Source organism: Arachis duranensis, chromosome 2 (genome assembly GCF_000817695.3).
Source record: "Arachis duranensis cultivar V14167 chromosome 2, aradu.V14167.gnm2.J7QH, whole genome shotgun sequence".
Taxonomy (NCBI): domain Eukaryota; kingdom Viridiplantae; phylum Streptophyta; class Magnoliopsida; order Fabales; family Fabaceae; genus Arachis; species Arachis duranensis.
Genome location: NC_029773.3, coordinates 7,241,371 through 7,262,892, shown reverse-complemented (window position 1 = coordinate 7,262,892; position 21,522 = coordinate 7,241,371). Strand labels below are relative to the sequence as shown.

At 35.6% G+C, this 21,522-nt stretch overlaps 1 protein-coding gene across 1 annotated transcript; it reads right to left on the bottom strand.

The window, feature by feature from the left end:
- Window positions 1-954: 954 nt before the first annotated feature.
- Window positions 955-18,681, bottom strand: LOC107473165 (uncharacterized). The gene is given in 50 exon segments (XM_016092712.3): window positions 955-1,266; window positions 1,356-1,457; window positions 1,547-1,783; window positions 1,868-1,984; window positions 2,182-2,286; window positions 2,369-2,560; window positions 2,646-2,799; window positions 3,139-3,200; window positions 3,845-3,991; window positions 4,075-4,104; window positions 4,182-4,313; window positions 4,407-4,553; window positions 4,796-4,879; window positions 4,977-5,114; window positions 5,185-5,285; window positions 5,368-5,494; window positions 5,924-6,040; window positions 6,231-6,308; window positions 6,459-6,503; window positions 6,685-6,807; window positions 6,895-7,027; window positions 7,119-7,336; window positions 7,418-7,600; window positions 8,479-8,631; window positions 8,756-8,851; window positions 9,172-9,277; window positions 9,351-9,436; window positions 9,534-9,674; window positions 9,768-10,007; window positions 10,097-10,225; window positions 10,306-10,353; window positions 10,441-10,587; window positions 10,674-10,782; window positions 11,456-11,601; window positions 11,789-11,856; window positions 11,980-12,058; window positions 12,195-12,386; window positions 12,593-12,832; window positions 12,909-13,003; window positions 14,035-14,138; window positions 14,302-14,555; window positions 14,644-14,958; window positions 15,211-15,405; window positions 15,497-15,688; window positions 15,768-15,896; window positions 15,998-16,111; window positions 16,226-16,565; window positions 16,867-17,095; window positions 17,292-17,589; window positions 18,505-18,681. Coding segments are annotated over 50 exon segments (7,293 nt in total). The 5' UTR covers window positions 18,646-18,681; the 3' UTR covers window positions 955-1,131.
- Window positions 18,682-21,522: the final 2,841 nt, after the last annotated feature.

Here is a 21,522-nt window from a genome sequence, read left to right as displayed (position 1 = left end):
AGAATCTCAGTAATATGCAAGGACTTTCTGTCTGCTCCCGAGAATGAACTTCACAACATAGCATTGCCATCCATCAGAGAAGAGAGTCCCGTCAACCAGACCCACCTCTCATCTTGCATATACCACCCACCACCCTTTAAATCTGACAACGAGCGCGCAAGGCTCTTGACTCGCCGTGAATATGGCCTCACCAACAAACATCAGCTCGAAAGACGTGCACGCAACAAGGCCAAGCATGCTCAGATTATGCAAACCTTGAGGCGCAAGGAAGAGGCAATCAACAACTGGGAATTACAGCAAACTAGGAAGGCCATGGACCACATGGATAAGATTCAGGTACCTTTACCCATGTCATATGTTTAGGGTTAGTAAGGTTAAAGGAACATAGCAAATAAGCAAAAGCATTTGTTTATAATGATTTCTTCTGGAGTCTTATTTTGATTAATCATATACTGTTATTGCAGAACAAGCTGGAGAAAAAACAATTGGTGGCTTCCGCAAAAACACAAAAGAAAATATGCTCGGTGAGGGAAAAGGCAGAGAAGCAGAAGTTGAATCTGAGACGGTCGACAATGAAGAAGTTTCAACAGCTTCAATTATCAGAGAATCAGAAAAGAACCCAAACAGAGAGGTCATGGGGGCTTTGCTAGATTTGCAATATTGCATCTTCCTACCTTTATAAATGCAACTCTGTTGCTCAGTTCACTGTAAATCGTTCAACTTAGTTCATTATATGATCTTAAACACAATTCAGTGCCGTCTTCATTTTCTTTCATGTGATCTTAAAAGTTAAAACACAATTCAGTGCAGTTATGTGAGCCTTGTCTGTAATACATTGGTTTTACGATTTTTTGTCACAAAATGTGCTCAATTGCGGAAGGTTTTGATGTAATTACAGTCTAATTTAAGATGATGCAAGCATATATAAGTTTGTAACATGTAAAACTCCTGTCAGAAAGCTGAAAATTTTTCAACATGATCATTTAAAATACCAGGAATCTACAGAGAGTACAATTTGTATATTTTGATCGACACCAATATCAACATGTACTTAATTGCAAAAAATGATTAGCCTACACACAACTAAGCAGCAGCAAAGCCATCTAATCTAATCTACTCCAATTTATGGAGTTAAACCCAACCGGAGACCATACTCTCATCCACTGGTTTTGGACCGCCGCAGGACCTAGAGACGGACTCAAAAAGTTTCTCAATCTCTGGTGCGCATCTTATGAAGGACCGGTTCCAGAAGTTATACCTCGGGTTCTGGTAAAAATACGAAAACAGTTTAGCGTTGGTTGCAAGCTACTAATGACATGCTTGAATAAAAAACAACCACAAATCGAACATAATACCTTGATCAGCTCAATGAAAGTGATGAGCAGTCCCCAAGGATGAGGACGATTAACGATCAGCCGTTCTAACAATACTCTAGTAATTTGTTCTTGGATGATTTCCTGCAGCGGAATATAAAGGTCCAAGTTAATAAAACTCATGTTATATCTAGAAAAAAACAGTATTGCGGTAGACCGTAAGAAACACGAACCTGGTTTGATTCCGCAAACAAGTACAGAAGGATGAAGGAGAAGTAGTGGGTGTGTGTGTTAGGGTAGCGTAGTTGGTTGGCAACGGCATTTAAGAAAAGATAGCGCCCTTCAGTGTCCAATTCCACAATTAGTGTCTGGAAAATATCCAATGCAGCACCAACAGAAAATACAGCCAAGGGGAAACCAGGTGACGCAGATTGAGCATGGGGAGATCGTCCCTGAAGTTGTTGGATTGCCTGGAAGACCATAATAACTATTTCGTGATTATCGACTCAAATGAAGAGGTATATATAAATGTGCAAGTTTCAAATTTACAATACCTGCATTCCAACATGCAACACAAGTGAGTTGATCAATGGCACATTGTAACGTGTCCCGGCAGAAGCAGCTTCATTAGGTGAAAGGAGCATCTTGTCCTTCAGCTCAGAGACTTTGTCCTAATATTATAAATTATGGCACAAGATTTATAGAATCAAACTACTTTTATAAAGATAAAAGTTTCCGTAGAAGACCCGGGTCTCCATAGAACTAATAAATAATTAATTTTAAAATTCATTATCTAAAATTTGGAAAAATTTAATGTGTATAAAATAATTAATTTTCATGATCATTTCCAAATTATATGGTAACAAACCTTAAGGTATTCATCCACATCAGCCTTAATCTGCTTTGCTTTAATAGCAGCATCGACCTCCGAAAGAATCCTTGGGGATTGAGTAATTTCTTGAAGCAAATCAATCTGCAAAGAAGCAGGTCACCAAAATGTTCCAGGGAAAAAATAATAATAGTAACATATATATATATATCTGAGATTATAAGACCTTCAAATTGGGGGTGGATGGATCTGGCAACCTCATACTCCGTGGAAAAGCACTCAGAACAATATTCCGCATCTGTATGCAACTTGGCGGAATAACATCACAGAAGGTAAAGTGAAAGTCACATAGGAACTCAGGGAAGTCATGAAGTAGCACCAATAGCACCCTAAGAGTGCCTTTATAGAGAAAACGAACCTGACCAGAACCAGTCAGCATGTCAGAAACATTGCTAGTCTCCGTCTATATAAGGTAAAAAATAGTGATGAATACAAAAACAAACCGGATCTCCGAGTTCAGCATGTCTCAGAAAAGGCTCCATAAATTGGAAGAGATCAACAAGCAACCTTTGGATATAAGGCCAACCTTTTTGACCATTACCAGTCAGCATTTTTGGCATAAAGCTCCTGTGACTTATCAACTCAAGCCAAGCAAAACTGAAAAAACATTTCCACAAATCCAGTAAATAATTATAAAGCAATTTAACAACAGGTGGGAAAGATGTTATCAGGAAAATAAATTCATTTTTGGTGTACACAACCTTTAAGAGATACTGATGTGTCTTCTATTGGTGGAAGATTCAATAAAATGAACCAGAAGAAAAAATTAACACAAATAAATATCATCGGTTTTCTACAAACAGGAAGTCTCAACCCAGAAAAATAGCCATTCCACCACAACAGATCATGTGGAGTTACAAGCATATGAATAGATACTATTCCATTACTACAATTATATCGTCAAACAAGTCAGGAAAACAGCATTCTTAGGCTCACCTGAAAGCAGGAACCTTGAGGGGCTGCAAAGCATGAAAAGTATTGGCAAAAGCAATCAAAATCTGCAAAATATGAAAAATATTAGTCAAGCACACAAGTGTCTTCATTTCTTGGACAGTATCATTGGGAATGAATAATATAACAGAGTTAAAAAAACCCACAATTTCTAAACAAACAACCATCATAAACAGTTTAATATATACAAACCTTTGCTGAAGATTTTTAACTATGTGAATATCAACCATCATAAACAGTTTAATATATACAAACCTACCACCCATACATAACTCCTTTTACTGTTAATAATTTTTCATATTAACAAAAGACGCTTTTTGTTCGTTATGTTCGAGCAAAATGTTTACTTATTGTCCCTTTATCTAATAAACAAATTAATGAGCTTAATTTTATTCAGTTTACCAATCTAGATATCATTTCATTTGAATCTCTCCCATAAAACAGTTTTAAATAGTGGTATTGTGATTTGAATGCACAAATCCATCCAAACCACTATTATTTGATAAATCATCTAAATGAAATGTGTAATGAATCAACTCAATGTAATGAATCATTTGATGAGAGCTGGTTGCCTACCCATAGCTTTCTCAATAACTTCAGTAACAGGTTATGGCAAATGCAGAAGACCAAACACAAATAAAAACAACTTCAACATAGAAACTAATAGGAAACGTTTAAAAGTGACAAATACCTGGAGATTTGCACCATCAGTAACAGGTTCAAGTGAACCAAGATCTAGAAGCAAATTAATGAACAATCTGAAATACGGTCTTGGATTAAAAGAGGCCTTCTTCTCTTCTGCATCTTTTAGAATCAACCGAATAGTCACCGCAAGAATCTGTCAGAGAGTAATACATATTAGAATATCATTACAGAATTCATAAAGACAACAGAGGAGAGAAATGAAGTTTGCCTACAGACCTTAGAAAGAAGAAAGGACTTGTTTGATCCCTGTTCAAACAAATAACAAATTAGAGAAAAGCTAAAGAAATACCCGAACCAAAAGAAAATAAAATGGCACAGTGGACCTTCAATATTGAGAAGACAAGCTTGGCATAAATATCAATTGCAATAAATGACATTGCTGGCAGCTGTTGAGAAGATTGCAATGCCCCAGAATTAATCACCTCACTGTTTAAGCAATGTGTAACAACTAGTTCCTGGAGGAAAAAAGGGAGGAAAGAAAAAGTTTTATTGATAACCCTGGCCATTAATAGGAAAGTGTGACCTGTATCTGAGAGAAAATACACTACCATCAATAGCCGGAAGAAGCGATCTGTTACATCATCCCCCTTAAGGAGACCATTTTGATGTAATTGTAAGATGAAGTGAGTAGAAGCTGTATCATTCGGAGGAGGGAGTTCACATATCCGATACCATTCTGTAAACAACATGGAAACCTACAACACATGTGGATAATAAGTAATGATTGGAAGTTTCCAATAATGTATTGTATTCCCAATTCCCACTTAACAATGTATTGTATTCCCAATTCCCACTTAACGAGAAGTTGAAACACACTAGACATAATTAAAATATACCATAGGCAATAAATACAGAATTACAGTCAGTATCTGACAATGTATGCAAATAGCCACACAACAAAGTATGAATTTATCTAGCAATCTCACAGTAAAGATACCTGCTCACGGAATCCAGCAGGATCTGGTTCAACAGACTCTACAATGTTTACTTCTTCCCGGTTTGGTGCCAGCATCCCAGGACCCTGTTTTTAACAAATAGATTCAGTCAGAGTTGGAGCAGAACAAAAACTATGAGTGTAAAACAACAATAACAGCTGAACCTAGTATTCTATGTATGACCTTATTGTCCCTTGATTGTCTTGCCTTATCCTCCTTTGCAGGAACACTAACAGATAGACTAGCAGGATTAACAGAAGGGTTCTTGATCATCTCGATCAGCTGTTGCAACGATTCAGGGGATCCAGGCTTTGAAGCAAGCTGAAATAAAAGATATTTGGTAAAGACGGGGCAGAGTAAAAAATGCAGACACTCGTGGACAGATACAAACCTTTGCCAAAGCATCAACAAGATTGTGAAGTTCTGAAATAACTTTCGATTCCTCAACAACCAGCATTTGAAGAAGAGAAATAGAAAACTCCGTAGCAGCCTCTGCACATTAATCCAGTGGAGTTGCATGAGTATAACAATATAAAAAGGGAAAACGATTAGAAGGTACATTCTTTTGACATACTGTTTCTTCCCCCATCAATGAGCTTTGCCATATGAACATTGTACTCAGTAAGATTTAGCAGTTCACTGCGGATCAGGCCTACAGTAATATCTTTGTTGAATTTCCTTTCTTCTTCTGAGTAAATTACCTGTAACAAGTATTCAATAACACACTAGTTATAAACAGAACACCAGCATAACTTGTATTTAAATGTCACTCATGGAGGATTAGTTAGTAGTTAACCACATCTATTTTAGATGTAAATTTAGCTAATGGCAAGCTCTTTGATCAATTTTATTGATAATTTACATTACAAAATAACATATCAGTGTCTCAAACAGGTACATAACATTAGTGGTTTTTGCACTTGGAAAAACTCTAACATCATCAGAATTATCTTAGTAGATGGAAGACACCCAAATCATTAATAATAATAAAGGGAATTCAACATCAGAATATGCAACATTCAGCAATGCTATAGGTAGATAGAGTAAATTACATAAGGAAAAAAGGAACTACTGCCAAAAAAAATGGTAATAATGACATAACTTCATTCAAGTAAGAGTGAAAAACATACCCAGCTGGTAAGCTCCTTAACGGCAAGCTTGCAAACATCACGAATGGCAGTCAGGATTGCAAGATGAGCACCAACATGAGTGTTGTTGGATACATTGTCATAAAGGCCCTTGAATACCTAGTTACAAAAGTAATGACCGTGAATTTTTACAAGATACCTAGTAAACCAACCTGCGTCCTAACTGAACCTGAGTATAAGGTACAGGGCAAAAAAAAAACCCAGAAGCAAGAAGAAAAGGATCTACTAAAGCAACCAAGTTACGACAAAAATTCAGTGATCATTAAATTTCCTGCAGAAGAAAGTGTACCTTCTGCGCTACAGCTAAAGCTGCCTCATCTCGACTAACACATCTGAGTATGATCTCAGGAACCTCGGATATGACCCCCTAATCACAATACACAAAACAGATATTTAGATGAGGAGAAAGAAATTATCAAAGTATGAAAATGAGAACAGCAGTAAAGATAAATATACTAATTTGGATAACAGAAGAGCTGTATACTATAGAAAAAACCTAAACTGAACCATGACATACCTGTATTTCTGCTTCCTTGGCATCATTATTAACCAAAGCCTCCAACTAAAAAAATCAACAAAATGAAGACTCAAATAAGTGTCCTAAACAAACTGGATTGATAATACTCGAAACAAATGAACTAAATCAACGATTCATGCTATGAAGGATCCTGTTTTGAATATAATTTGACCAGTAATAGGATATACAGAGAAAATATCAAGAAACCAGAAAGGTTGAGAACTACCTTTTGTGCAACCATTTGGTATTTATCCAAGGCTTCCCTTGTAGAAATAGTGGGCTCCAAGAAACTACTTCCAAGACGCTCTACGGCACTTGATGAAACTAGTGGCTGTGAAGCTCCAGATTCCTTGCAAAAGAGTACAGACGCACAGTTAGACACCATTGCGACACATATGAAGCATATGAAGTTATAATGCTCGTGAATAATTCTCACTTTCATAGCATCAGAAGTATCAACAGTGTGCAACTCAGGTGTGGAAGCAGTTGAAGGAAATGAAGCAACTGATTCTTTCTCCAAACTGTGCTGGGAAACACTGTCAGCAGCTCTAATGTGAATTGAGGAAGCACTGAGGCGTTAAATGCAGACAGTGAATACAATAAAGAATAACAGAATGTCACAGAAATAAAACGATAAAATAGTGAATAAAAAAGCAGTACCTGAAGTGTTGAGCCAAATTAGATTCCGACATATCTTCTACTGGTCGCGACACCCCTCCTTCATAGCTGGAGCTTACAGAGTAACCAGGGTTAATTTGTCCTGATACAGAACCATTAGTGCCAGCGAGACCAGCATTTCCAGATTGAACCGAAAGACCAGATGACATAGAATGTGAGCTCTGACTTGACTGATTTTGCCAGGGAAGCCGAACGAAGTCCTAATACACATAAGCAGCAATTTTACCATGCAGTGTTTCCAAAATAATTAGAAGTAACAGTGAAAAGAACCATTTAAATACCTCATAGACGCGCTGCTGCGAGAGGGACAACTGACCAGGCTTGGGTCGAAGAGGCTCTGGCACAACACCCATAGAACTTTGTGTGTACAAGTTTGTATCAAAAAATGTGGAACCCATACCTTCTCGATGCTTCCTTCTCATAGAAAGTTGTTGATTAATTTCTGTATCAATGGTGGTTATTGCCTACAAAAGAGTAAAGAGATATAAATGTTGAGTTAAACAGTTGATACTTCTGAAGAAAAAATTCCTATACTATTATTTCTGAGATTCAATGAAATTTCAAAAAGGAACGAGAGTCCAATCTTGGTGGTTGCTGCTAGTAATGCCTATTACTAACATCAAACGTTTTAATCAAATCTATAAACATACACTGGAAAAAATCTACAAATTAGAAGTTGCAAATACTTAACAAATATTATCAGCATTATAGAAAAGAAAACCCCAGATAGTACCCAAAGCAGATGGAATACAATGGGAGAAACATTATCTACACAGTTCATAAGAACTGCAAATCTCTTATTCTTCACAGTTTATCACCCTTATGATTATTTTAGTTTGAAAAATGTTACATACCCAAAGAAAGTAGGGAATCACACCTTAAAAGCTAGCTATCAAGGTAAATACAACGTTGAGCATCCCATACTACTCCATGTTGCTTGGGGCATCACATGATACCCAAGTCACTAACACAATTCTTTACACATTCAAACAAGAAATCTTGTTGGCATTAAGCAAAACTTTTTGTTTCACCCTGGCTAGTAGATTTCTAAAACTAATTATATAAGTACATATAGAAAAGAATAAGGTAAGGCAGTCCAAATAGTCTCTACTACAGAACAAAAAGCTTGACACATTAGTGATAAAATTTGTTCATGCATATCATTAGTCCATTAGTATGTGTTAAAACCACATCAACCTTAAGTCCTTAACATGTAAATGCCTCTAAATAAAGTGTTAGAGCTACAAATAAGCAAGACAAATAATAACCTTCTCCAGACCACAGCATTGCCACACTAACCATAACCACAAGACAACTATCACAAACTTTCAGTATATCTAACCTTATCAGTAGCAGCCTGCTCAATGACTGCACAACCAAGATCAAGATTATCATTGGTGACAAGTTGCACAGCTTGCTCCAAAATTTCATTTGCAATATTTAAATTCTGAAGTGAAATTCTTAGTTGACTTGATATTGATGCCCTTAAAGGTTCCTAGAAGAGAGAGAAATAAGACAAATTGCAGACTAAACAGAAACATATACTAAATAATAATACATTGCTTAGATGTTCTACAATCAAACAGCATAAAACTGAATGTTGGATTTCAGAGCTATACTTTGCATGTAACATGAGCTAAGCTCCCAGCCAGACTGGCAACCATCAGGTGTGCAGCATTTACTATGCGTGTCTCGTCTGATTCCATGGCATAATCCTGCAAAATAAACAAATACACAAATAAAGAAAGACAAACTGAGCAACTGCTTTTCCTGTCTCATACTTTCAGTTTTGTTATACCAAGAGCTTCAAATCAGTTTCAATATACATGATTGCAAGGAACAAGGATGACAATACTACTTCATGACTTTCAGCTATCAAATTTCACAACAATCACCACTTCTCCCACTAAATAGATAGTAACAAAATTTTAGAAAAGAAATTATGAACGTTATAAAATATATGAACATTTGCTGACGATGAGCAAATTAGGAATCCTCAGGTAAGAATAAAATCTGGGAAAGTTATAATATCAACCTTTAAAACAAGCTCCTTTGTTGTTTGTGTAGCTATGGAAACACTACGCTGCACAATACTAGATACTATCTCTTTGATAGCTCTCTCCATTGCAATAGGTACAGCCCTGTTATAAGAGAACAAACTTAGTATGCCATACAAATTCAAACAAGCAATGGAAATTATTGAGGGCGACATACCTCTGAAAATGCATTTGCAACCCAAAACCACTAAGCTTCTGATTGATAATAAGATGAGTTGCAATATTAGGTATCTGTGATGGGAGCTATAAGCAAAAGACAGTTAATAAACTTGGTTGAAATCAGCATCCCTTAAGCCGAAAAAAAATCGAAGAAATAACAGAGAACTTTTACATTCCACACCTGGCTAAGGGAAAAAGGTACAGGCGTAGGAGTTGCTTGTAATAGTCCTTGAGCAGATGGAAGTTGATCAGACAAGCCTAGAGGTGTTACCTTTTCATCCTCCATCAAGGCTCCAGTGGAAATATGAAGTGGACTAGCGTACTAATTCATTAACAGACACTCAGGGAAACAATTTATAGATTGGGAGGGGGGAACGAAATAGGTATTCAACCCCAAAAGCATGTAAAAACAAACCTGAGAGAGTAAATGAGGATGTGCCCCAGTATTAGATGGATTGGTAACTTCAAGTGGTAACTCCACTTGATTTACTGGCTGTATAAGGCTAGATTTTATATCAGACATCATTTGTGCTTGAGACGCCCCAACATCTTTATTGGAGAAATCAGGATTTCCTTCAATTTCTCTTTTCCGATCCTTCAGGAGAGAAGTTGGCGTAACATCCTTCATATCCACACTAAGATTTTTGAACAACACCTGTATAGCACAAGGATATGAATAAATCGGTACAAGAGAGCGGCAACTATGACCATAATATCCAGAAAAGGAAATAAAATAACTATGACCTCTATGTCAAATTTGAGGTTCATTTTCAAGTTTGGCATTGAATAAATCTCAGCAAGCAATCCCAGAATGCCCATCGTCCATGGATTAGGGGGTTGATATGCAAGACTGCTTTGGCATGGTTCAAGGACCTACAGCATTTACTGAATCATGATATAGCACAAGATGGAAGAAAACCATCGCAACAGTTTATTACAATCATAAACTATACCTTTGAAGTAAATGGGATAACAGCTATCATCAGCCCCTTCTCATATGCCTACATCGCAACATATTGATAACCAAATCAGCAAACAAGCAGCTGAAACACCATCAGCCCTTGGAGTATACACAAAATGATAATTACCTCTATAATCAAAGATTTTGGGTCTATTTCACGAGCCCTCAAAACCTGATTCCGCCCAATTGTTAACTTTCCAAGCCAGCTTCCCAGATTTTTAAGCAAAGAGCGTTCTTCTGAACTAGACTTTATGAGCTCAGATCCTAAAAGAACCTGAGAGTACACAAACACGGGATGTTAATTCAAATTTCAACATATATTCACTTCAAACAATCAGGGAACAACGACAATTCACAAACCTTGCAATTTTCATAGGTTGCCTGCACAATCTCTTTGTTCAAAGCCTTTGAATTGACTTTATCTAGGAATTTCAGGTACAAGTCATGGAAATTTGGCTCAATGCTCGCTCTGTCAGTATTCAAAGTATCAATTGATAGTTTGGCATAAGATCAAGTAAACAAAAGTACAAATACAAGAGGACTACTGTATCCATACTGTTAGGCATGTAACCACATACAAGAACAATAAGAAGATTTTTACCAAAACACCAATAGAAAATTCATCTCTGAATGAAATCATTTATCCTACAGTTCTTACATAAAATTTAAGAACCGGAGAGTGATGAAAAAGGAAATCTTGAACTGGACTCATCTTAATTCAGACTCGTGGTTTCCAGGATTGGCAGATCAATTGTGCACTATTAGTTCAGTTTAATTCAGTTCAAATTGAGTAGACTCAAAATATCTAAGAAATTAACATTATTAATAAAATATTTTATATTGCACGGTTACATATCGAAGGTAATTTTATTCCCTAGTGGCACTCTGGATAGCTCTCCGGTAAAATGAGAACTCAAAATTGACCTAAAACAAATTTTGACCTTCTAAAATACGTTTAAATGGTGGCCCATATTTCAATTTTATTACCGCAGTGCCCAACTGTCCACTTCAAACTCCAGCAATGCAATTAATCATATTGAAAACAATTACACTCATTTCTGTGGAATATATCCATACACATTGATCAGAATAGATACAACTCTTTTAGGCATCCCATCATATGCTTTATGAAGTATACTAACCTTTTCATAACCATATACTGTGCAAACCATGGATAGTACTGCTCTTTCAAAATTTCGGTGAATTCTTTTGCTTTAGCTTCAATATTTGCAGTAGATATATTATTAATTATAAATGATATCTTGTCCTGAACCTCTGACCCTGGAGCCTGTTAAATGCATTAAGAAAAAGAGGATTACATTGAACCAAACAAAGACAAAATTAACATTTATATACATTAGAATGGGATATGAGTAGAACATAAGTAAAATGACTAGGAATCTAAACAGCTGAACACATAAGACCACATCTCATGAAAGCAACCAACGTGATCAACTTGTAAATGGCTAGATCACCTCGATGGGAGTTTCTCTTTTCTCAGCAGCTGCAACCAAAGTTTCAATGTTCAAGGCTGATCCAAACCCTACATAATGGACAGTTCCAAGAAGCAAAGTGAATCTTCAGAAAATGAAAGAAGAAAGATGCACAATATCTATTGCCAATCAACCAGAATCATTCACAAGGGAGTGAAGGGACAGAAATATACTGGTTGAAGTAGCTCCTCGCGAAGGACGAACAAAACCAGGAGAAGATAACATCGACGATGCACTGCCAGTGCTATGTAGCTGCAGTGAGATACAAAATAAATTAGCAGTAACAACAAAGAAAAAATACCAAGAAAAACAAACAACCACACACATATACATAACAGTAACATTCACATCATGCCCGGAATTCTGAAACAAGAGACAAGTATAGTACCTTATTACTACTAGAAGTATCAGCAGGAGTAACTGCTGAAGATTGCCCTACAGATGATAAGATCGGTTTTACATCAGTGGATGAACCAACAGAGGCTTTGTGACGATCATCCAAGGGAATATCACGCCTCTGTTGAAGCTGCAGTGATATATGTTGCTGCCCAGGCTGGATGACACCAGAGCCATTGAGCTGCTGCAAGGACACAACAAAGATACATCACCTCAGTATGATAGTGAGAAAATAAAGAAAAAGGTCAATCTACCAACAGGGAAGTATAATAAGAAAACAAACACATTCACACAAATAAGACATCAGTGCTCATAATTTTGCATGCAAATCCATTTTAGCTTCATTGTCCAATACCCTAACATAGAAGGAAGAAATTAGATTACTTTTACCTCCACATGCCCTAACATAGTATGTGCAGAATTATGGTTACTAATAAGTGAAGCATGGTTCACCCCATCCACATCTGCATGACCAGCAGAAATCCTGGCAAGAGCCTGTTCAATGAAAGTGACAATTTCTGAATGTGTGCTGCGCAAATGGGAAATTTGCAGAATGTGATTGCAATACTGAGGCCACTCAATAAGGCGGTCCACAAACTGCTCCAAAGCCAGACTTCCAAACGTAAACATCTGCAATATATGGATGGAATATCAAATAAAACATCATATGTAGACTTGAGCAAATCCACTAGTAAACACCACAAACCTTTGAATCTGCAGGCTTGCGTAACGAATCAAGAACATATCGAAGAGCAATCCCCAGAGACAGATGAGTCACAAGGTGATGCTTTATGATGGAACCTGGCATGTATTAAGAAACAATGTAACATAAATACAGAACTAGAAAATCAAAAAATAACATGTATTTCAACAACTGAGCAAAGTGAAACCTGAAGCAATCAAATACTCAAAACACCTAGTTTAGCAATGTACACCAATATGGTGGAAAAAAAAACCTCTTGATTGTTTTTCACATTTAGATTTCTAACATAGCAATAGATTTTACAACTGAGTAGAGTCAAGTACTACAGACAACAAAACATTATAGCCCAACAAGATAGAAATACAAATTCTTAGAGGAAGTATAAGCCAGGCATTGCCACTAATAAATTTTAGACAAACCTAAGTCACAGTGAAATTGTTGCATAGTATCTATTTTTTTAAAAAAAAAAAAACAAAACAAAACAAAAAAGCAGAAGAAAACAAAAAACAACAACTAAATGGTGGTGTAAATGGCTGCTGCAATCAAATTATATTACACAGGTGAGCCTCTTAGCTTGGCAAAAGACCCACTTAGGTCAATTCCAAATCTGTTATCAAGCTCTAGTTGGCACAATTCATTGAATTATACTATTTCTCATCACAAGTATCAGAATAAATATAAAAGCATAATTTATTTCTTCATTATTTTATTTTGAAAAAGAAATAATAATGGTAAAAAAAGGTGACAAGTTAACCATTCCCTACCTCAAAATCGAGAAGCTTAGATTAGCTAGAATTATGAGGAAATATCCAAATAGGCTTGAAAGCAAGTTTAAAAAGTAAATAAATAAATAACCTTCGCTGGAGCTCAAATTCATTTAATTATTGTTCAAGGTTTTCAAGCTCAAGTGCTCAAGACATATGTGACAAATCCAATTAAATATTTAAAAAACAAATACTATTTCATAGTTGATCAAAAGACATATAATTTACCAAGCAATGCAATTTACTAACCCAGGTCTTAAGTTTCCTAGCAGAACACAACACATCAAGATAGAAACAATCATTTTGGCACTAGCCAATAGAAATGAGTTACATTCAACATCCGAAATGCTAAAAGAAAAACTTACCAAAGAGAACTGCAGCAATTTTGAGTTGCCTTTCAGGATATTTCGGAAAAAATTTATACTCCTCAAACAAGTTTCCAATCATGCAATCAAAAATTGATTTCTCCCTGATAATTCACATCAATATTGCCAGCACATTAGAAGCTAATCATAGACCAGATAATATTTGCATGAATGGGTAATAAACAGCATTTAAGAGAATGGATAGTCATTTGTTCATTCTTCATACATGATTCATAACAAGCATATAAAAACTTTAAAAAATGTCACCTCTTCACAGAAGATTCCTTGAACCGGGCAAGCATTTGCACCATTGCATTGATGGTTAACAGATCAGAAAACATCTGATGGAAGTACGAGTTTGCTTCATGTTCAATGTCATCCGAATATCCATCAGAGGTAGATGAATCTGCAGGCGCACCATTTTGCAGTCTTGGGTTTGAATCTATCATAGATACCTGCAACCTCTCCAGCTCCTCAGAAAGTTGACTAGAGTTAACAAAGTCAGTATGAGATTTCAGAACCTGCAATTAAACATCATTAGACACGAATCCCGTAAAAGCAGGTAAAGGAAGGGACAAGCAGAGAAACCAAATGATTGAAGTACATAACCTTCAAGAAGGTAGGAGTAGTCTCAGCATAAAGATTCAGAACAGCACCAGACTGATGAAAAGATTTACCAGATAAGCTCTGTGATCTACCAAAAGATTAAAAAGAACAAGACCAAATGAATGCATACATTTTACTGTACTAGTTATTAAAGACAACGAATGAGGGAAGGAAAATTACCTCAAAGAAGACATCCATGTACATAGATAAGTTGTTACTCAGCCACTTCTCAAGGTCAAGGAATTCTTTTCTTGAAGCAACAGCTGCTAATCTTATACTATAATAGGAGGGAATGACTTCCAGTACTGATGATAGAATCTGTATATAATAAACAGATAAAACTATAATCTACTGTTAAGAACGGCAAATAACAATAAAAACTCCAGCTTGCTTTTCAAAGGTTAGTGGTTTGAAGCCAAACTGCAAATATAATTAAGAGATGCTCAACAAAAGCGAGGATTGGTTATTATAAACAATTTTTTATACAAAAACAAGAAAAACCATCATAAATGAAAGCAATCTTGTTAAGACTTAGCAATCCAAAAAACCCACGTTTCACATGAGAAATACCTTTAGCTCCTGGCAGATGTCAACAATTCTTGTAACACTGTCCAGGTCATTGTTTTGGGAATCAATAACCCCTCGTAAGACCAGATTAGGATTAGCATGCCATAGATGTTGAATCATTCCACTACCTCCAGCACTCTTTAGTATCATGGGGAAAACAACTAGAGATACTTCATGTTGGAAGAGGTTGTAAGCAGTCTGCAAGAGCAACATATGCAAACTTCATAATAAGAGGTACAGAACAAAAGGATAAACAGCAGAAATGACTATGAATTCAGGAAAAATGTACATTAATGTGTGCCATCCCTAGAAGCAAGACTTCAGGACAGTGTTTCAGGGGATAATCAAGTATCAACCGAACATAACTGGCATGACCCTTCTCAGCTAGCTGGCAGAGAACATCCAGAAGGTCAAGACACAGCCATGCATGATTAGCATGTCCATTTTGAAGCTTGAGGCCATTAATCGCATCATTATATGCCTGCAACATGATTTCACATTTTAAAAAATGGAGATGATGTGAACAAGAAACAGTAATCGTGTAGGCAGAGCAATCAGACCAGCAGCCTTGTAGAGTGCGCGAAGGTAAACACTTCCGGTGGTGCTGATGCAGCATATTTTAGGAAAGATAGCTGACCCTCAGTATTCTTCCACACAGATCCACAGATGGCATGGAGAGGAAACGGCTCCTGCTAGGTTCAATTTCAAAAATGTCAGAATTTTGAGCTGAAGATTTGCATGTTAATCAATTAAACACCAGGGGGAAGTCTGTGTAGTTCTGATGCCATACCTTACAGGCATGTCTATACACAGACATCAGAAAACAGAATGCTTCTTCACTAGGAAGGAAAAATCCTTCATGATCAAGATTTTCAATAACCCGTACCCAGTTGGTTTGAGGTGCCTGTATCAGAAACCAGAGAGAAGGTAAGGACTGTAATCGTGTATTCAAATTTGAAGAACAGAATTAAAAATTCAGAAAATCATGGAACTTTTAAATGAATTGACGAGAACTCACAAGCTGCTTGATTGTATCTATCAACACATCAATGTTCCAAGAGTTCGGCAGTGGCAACTCAGACAAGTTATTGTATCCAAGGGCTGCACCAAAAGTTAAGAATGTACACTGGTTGTCCTCCAGCCCTGCATGGGTACGAGCAATAGCACCAAGTAATTTAGAGAGGGCACTGTCAGTTAAAGGTAAGAAAAGTGACAAGATCTCCTTGCACTGAGAGACGTCAACTGTGCACCCATAGCCTAGTTCCTTCACAATATCTCCCATGTTCATTTCCTTCTGTATGTCTGCCAAAATAGCATCAAAATCATTTTCTACAGAATCATGGAACAACTCCATATTCCTGCAGAAGAAAATGGATGTCAGTAGACAAGCAACTTATAAGACAATAGCAGATATGGCAAGTTGGCAACATCAGAATCAAATGCTTAAATAAATAATGCAGAACATAAAATAATATTCCAAATAGTTTTCAAGCCCAGCCTTATCATTGATATTGATAAGTGATGAAAATGATTGGCAGGTAGTCAAAGTATAGTAAATAGAATACAGACAGCTACTGTAATTAACATGACTATACACCCGAATTGTCTTCTAGCGGCTAGAATCATCTATAACATAAGAATTATTAATGAGGTGATCACCTCAAAAATTCAGCCTCGTGCATCTCATCGGGTAGCAGCGGATTCAGAACAAAAGGTGGGGTGTCCTTGAACTGCACCAATGCTAATATCTGCATAAAGGAATCTACATGCTTGGAGAGACCCTCTGATTGCTTGAGGAACATGATAATATTGTGAATTTGTTCATGGCAACTCAAAGCACCAGGATTGGCATGCAATTCCTCAATCTGAGCCATGCAAAATTTCTTGCCTAAAATGATGACAATGATGATGATGAGGAGGAGGAGGAGGATAATAATAATAATAAAAAACAAGGCAAATTTTGACCACAAGAAAATGGCCATGAATCTAACATCTTGAAAAGACAACAACAGTATTTGAAAAGTGAAATACATGTAGGAACCCATTAAGCAATAACCAAAGTTAGAAAATAACATGCTACTTACCAGATAACCTGGTTTCAGGATTTTCAGAATCAGATAATGCAAGACTGATGGTAATTTTTTCCAGTAAAGACAACTGTAGTCCATTACAAAAATTTGCTAGGAAGTTTTCGTTGATGTCTATATTCTTCATTGACTCCGAAAACACCGTGCTAAAGTTTGGTTTGTCCAGGAGGTGCTTTATGACTGCCCCAAGAATTGGCTCATACTTCACATCTTTCAAATCTCTCCTGACATAATTAAAGTGATCAAAGCATGTCTGAAGCAGCAAAATGCATCCAACGGTTCCAAACTCAGCAAACTGTGAGTGCAAGAAAGTGAGCGTCAAAAATCAAATCAATCTGTCTGATAAACAATGCAGATAAAACTCAAATATGAATGTAAATTGTAAATTGTAAAATGTAAAGTAGTATAAAATATAACATCCTGAAACAAATCTACTCAGGCAAGCCAAGGTCATAGTTTTCCCCTAATATTTTCACAAGAAAGTGAAGAGAATAATAGCAGAACATCTTTAGATAAGATTGATGGCGCACACTAGAACACATGAAATATGTCACATTTACAAGTTTCAACTATCAGAAGGAACATGAAACAATGGAACTTCATCATTGCAACCTAACTCAAGGCTACACCTATCATCTCTTCTACCAGGTAAGCTCATCAATCAACCATTTCATTCTCCAAATCACCAAAACTAAAGGCAGTAGTGAAAGAGACCCTAGATGACTGATCCGTGCCACAGGAAGATAGCATATGTTAAATAGCGTTTCAGCTAGGCATGCTAATAACGCGAGCAATGGAGGAAGAACACAGTGATCATTTATAATGTGGCAAACATGTCAAAAAGATTTATGCAGAAAACAGACCAACAGAAACCCAAAATGATCCAGCATCACAAATTCTATAGAGCATATTTAGTTGCAATAGACCCAATATTTTAACCCAGTCCCATAAACGAAATCATAATTGTTTGGCAACCCCACATCAAAAAGCAAGAAACTTCACGAACAACAACGCATCATGAACACAAAAAGTTGAAGCATAGCTAGAGATTTAAACATGAAACTTTAGAGAGAGAGAGACCCAAGAAAAGGAAGTAAGCAAAATTCGAATTTAAGTTTACGAACAAAGCAAAACCTAGAAATAAAGTGCGAACACGAAAAGGAAGAGAGATGAAAGCGGGAAATTGAATCGGGAATGGAAGAGTGAGTACCTGAGAGAGTTGATGGAGAACGGAGTCAAAGTTGACTTCGTTCAAGGAGGTGAGCAAGAAGCGAATCTGGTTGGGAGCTGCGGAGGAGAGGATGGTGGGGGCCATGGCGGTGAGGGAGGGTTGGGATTCGACGGCGGTCATCAATCAAAGAGTGAACAGAGAAGGCAACAACAATGTGTGATCAGGTTTTTTGCTTCTGGCTATGAGAAGTTGGGAACGAAAAGTGCTGTGCTGTGCTGTGCTGTGCTGCTAAGAGAATAGAGACTCTGATTAGCGATTATGTATGTCGTTTTGTATTGAGCTTCTCTCTCACTCTCACCTTTTCTTACTTCTTCTCCTCCCTTCTTTCAATTTTTTGGATTATGAGGCTTGGGCCACATTCTATTTGGACTGGGTATTAGGCTTTATTATTGGGCCATATTCATCACCCTATCACTTCATTTGTCTGGCAACTAAAAACATGGGTAAATGACCAGTTAGCTGTTGTAAACTTTTTTTTGGTTTACTTAAATTAAATCTGACCTGATTTTTTTTAAAAAAAAATAAATCTGATCTATTTCAAACCAAAGTGAGTTGTGTGGCTCAGGCATGTAGTGACAAAAGTGTTTGTCTCAAATTAAGCCACCTAGGTTCAAATCCTAGCCGGGGTGGCTAGGTTACTCGTAGTGAGTGAGTGTCAGCAAGTATTAAGAATTTAAATCTTGTTCTCTATATGAAGTTATGTACTGGTTAACAATAATTTTTTAAATGAAATTTAGATTCATAAGACATTAGTTTTTAATTTATCAAATTGAAGAATAACATACGAAAAATTAAATGACTAAAGTTCCTTCTGTATATAAAATAATGTATTGACCAATAATTAATTTTTAAATAAAATTTATATTCATAACAAATTAGTTTTCAATCTATCAAATTGGAGAATAACATACAAAAATTAAAATAAACTATCTCAAAAGAAAAATGCATGTAAAATGCTATAAAGAGTCTGATTCTTGTTCTTGTATAAATTTTTGAAAATAAATAATGAATCAAAACTTTTTAAAATGATTAGAAAAAAAATTAGATGACCAAATTAATAATCAAATTACTTTTATTTTTCATTCTTTTACTTCTAATTTTTTATCTCTGATTGTAAAAATTCTAATTTCGTCAAGCTCTTTCTTTTATTCCATCATGTTGAGTTTGTTTTTCTCTTATATAAGGTCTAAACTCAATTTCTTTTAAAATATTTCTTTATACTTTTTGTTACTAACCTAATTAAAATTCTAAAACCATTGAGAAAGAGAATGCAGCCATAGTGTGAAGGAGAAGAGGACAAACAGAATTTTTAGTTTTATGTAGGCAACAATTTTTGAATAGTATTTTTTCATTTATTCATCGTTGAATTAATTTAAACTCTAAAATTTAGATTGTAAATTTACCTCCTCTTGTTATTCATTCTAAATGGTGAAAATGTTAATTAGAAGTCTATTATAAGAGAAATTGGTTTCGCACGACAGCTCTAATTTTGGGTATTTTTCACCTTCTTACTATTTATTTGTAAGTTTTGGTGGTTTGGTATTTTGACTGGTTGTATATATGATTTGTACTTTATTTGAAATTCTCATGTACCTCATATTTGATTATAGTGGAGCTATTTCATTGGTTTGGACGACTTGTGAACTTTACCTCTCACACTGAGGAGAATTTCTATGTTAAAATCTCGACGTATTCTTGTTTTTGCTTTACTTTATATATTTGCTTGTTCATAATTGTTGTCATATTATGTTGCGAGTGCTTTTATATTGTTATTATATTGGTTATTTGTGTTGTCTTTGCTACTGGCTCTTTCCTAGCATCAGGCTTGTTGATAATTTTTTGAACATGTGATTCTGTGAACAATGGAAGCTAATACTAATATTAGTAGGATGATCACTCCTAATAGTTCTAATTATGATTTGTGAAACTCAAAGATGGAAGATTTATTTTATGTCAAAAATTTTTATCAACAAGTTTTTGGTGTCAGGAAGTATAATAATAAATCTGATAATAAGCAGATTTTGTTGTATAAACAAATTTGTGGATATATTAGGCAGTGAATTGACGATAATGTGTTGAACCATATTATTAGAGAGATACATGTTCGAATCCTTTGGATTAAACTTGAACAATTGTATGCTCAAAAAACTGAAAATAACAAAATATTTTTTATTAAATAATTATTGGCCTTGAAATATATAAATGAGACATCAATGACAGATTACTTAAATAACTTTTAAGAAATCATGAATCAGTTATCTTTTATGAGTATCAAGTTTGATGAAGAGGTTCAAAGATTGTTACTTTCTTTGCTCTTCACCAGATTTATAGAAAAATTTTAGAATTTTATTGTCCAATTTTGCTCCTACTGATATAACTCTCATGGATATTGACAAGAGTAGTATTTTGAATGAAGAGATGGAAAGAAAGTCACAAGATGCATCATCTAAATATTCATATGTTCTAGTTTTTAGTCAATGACAGAATTAAAAATCGAGATCCTAAAAGTAGAAATCATAATAGAAATAAATTTCGAAAAATGTATAAAATTAGTGAGTCTCATCATTTTGGTAAAAAAAAAAAAAAACATGTGAAGAAATTTTGTTGACAATTAAAAAAGGAGAAAGTCAAGGCAAGTCAAGACAAGAGCATAAATAAATATGATAGTAGCAATGAAGACAAAGTCAATATAACTCATGATTATTTTTTTAGGAATATGTTAACTTTGTTGATAATAGCACTAGTTGGATGATTGACAGTGATACTTCTATTCATGTTACATATAGGAAGAATTTATTTACATCTTATACTCTTGACGATTTTGGTGATGTAAAAATGACTCATCAAGATATTGTAAAATCTGCAATGTTGGACGGATTTGTCTAAAAACTTCCAACAATATTAAATTGATTTTGAAGCGTGTAAAACATGTTCCAGATATTTGGTTAAACTTATTTTATATTGGTAAGTTATGTAATAAGACTTAAATAGCTCATT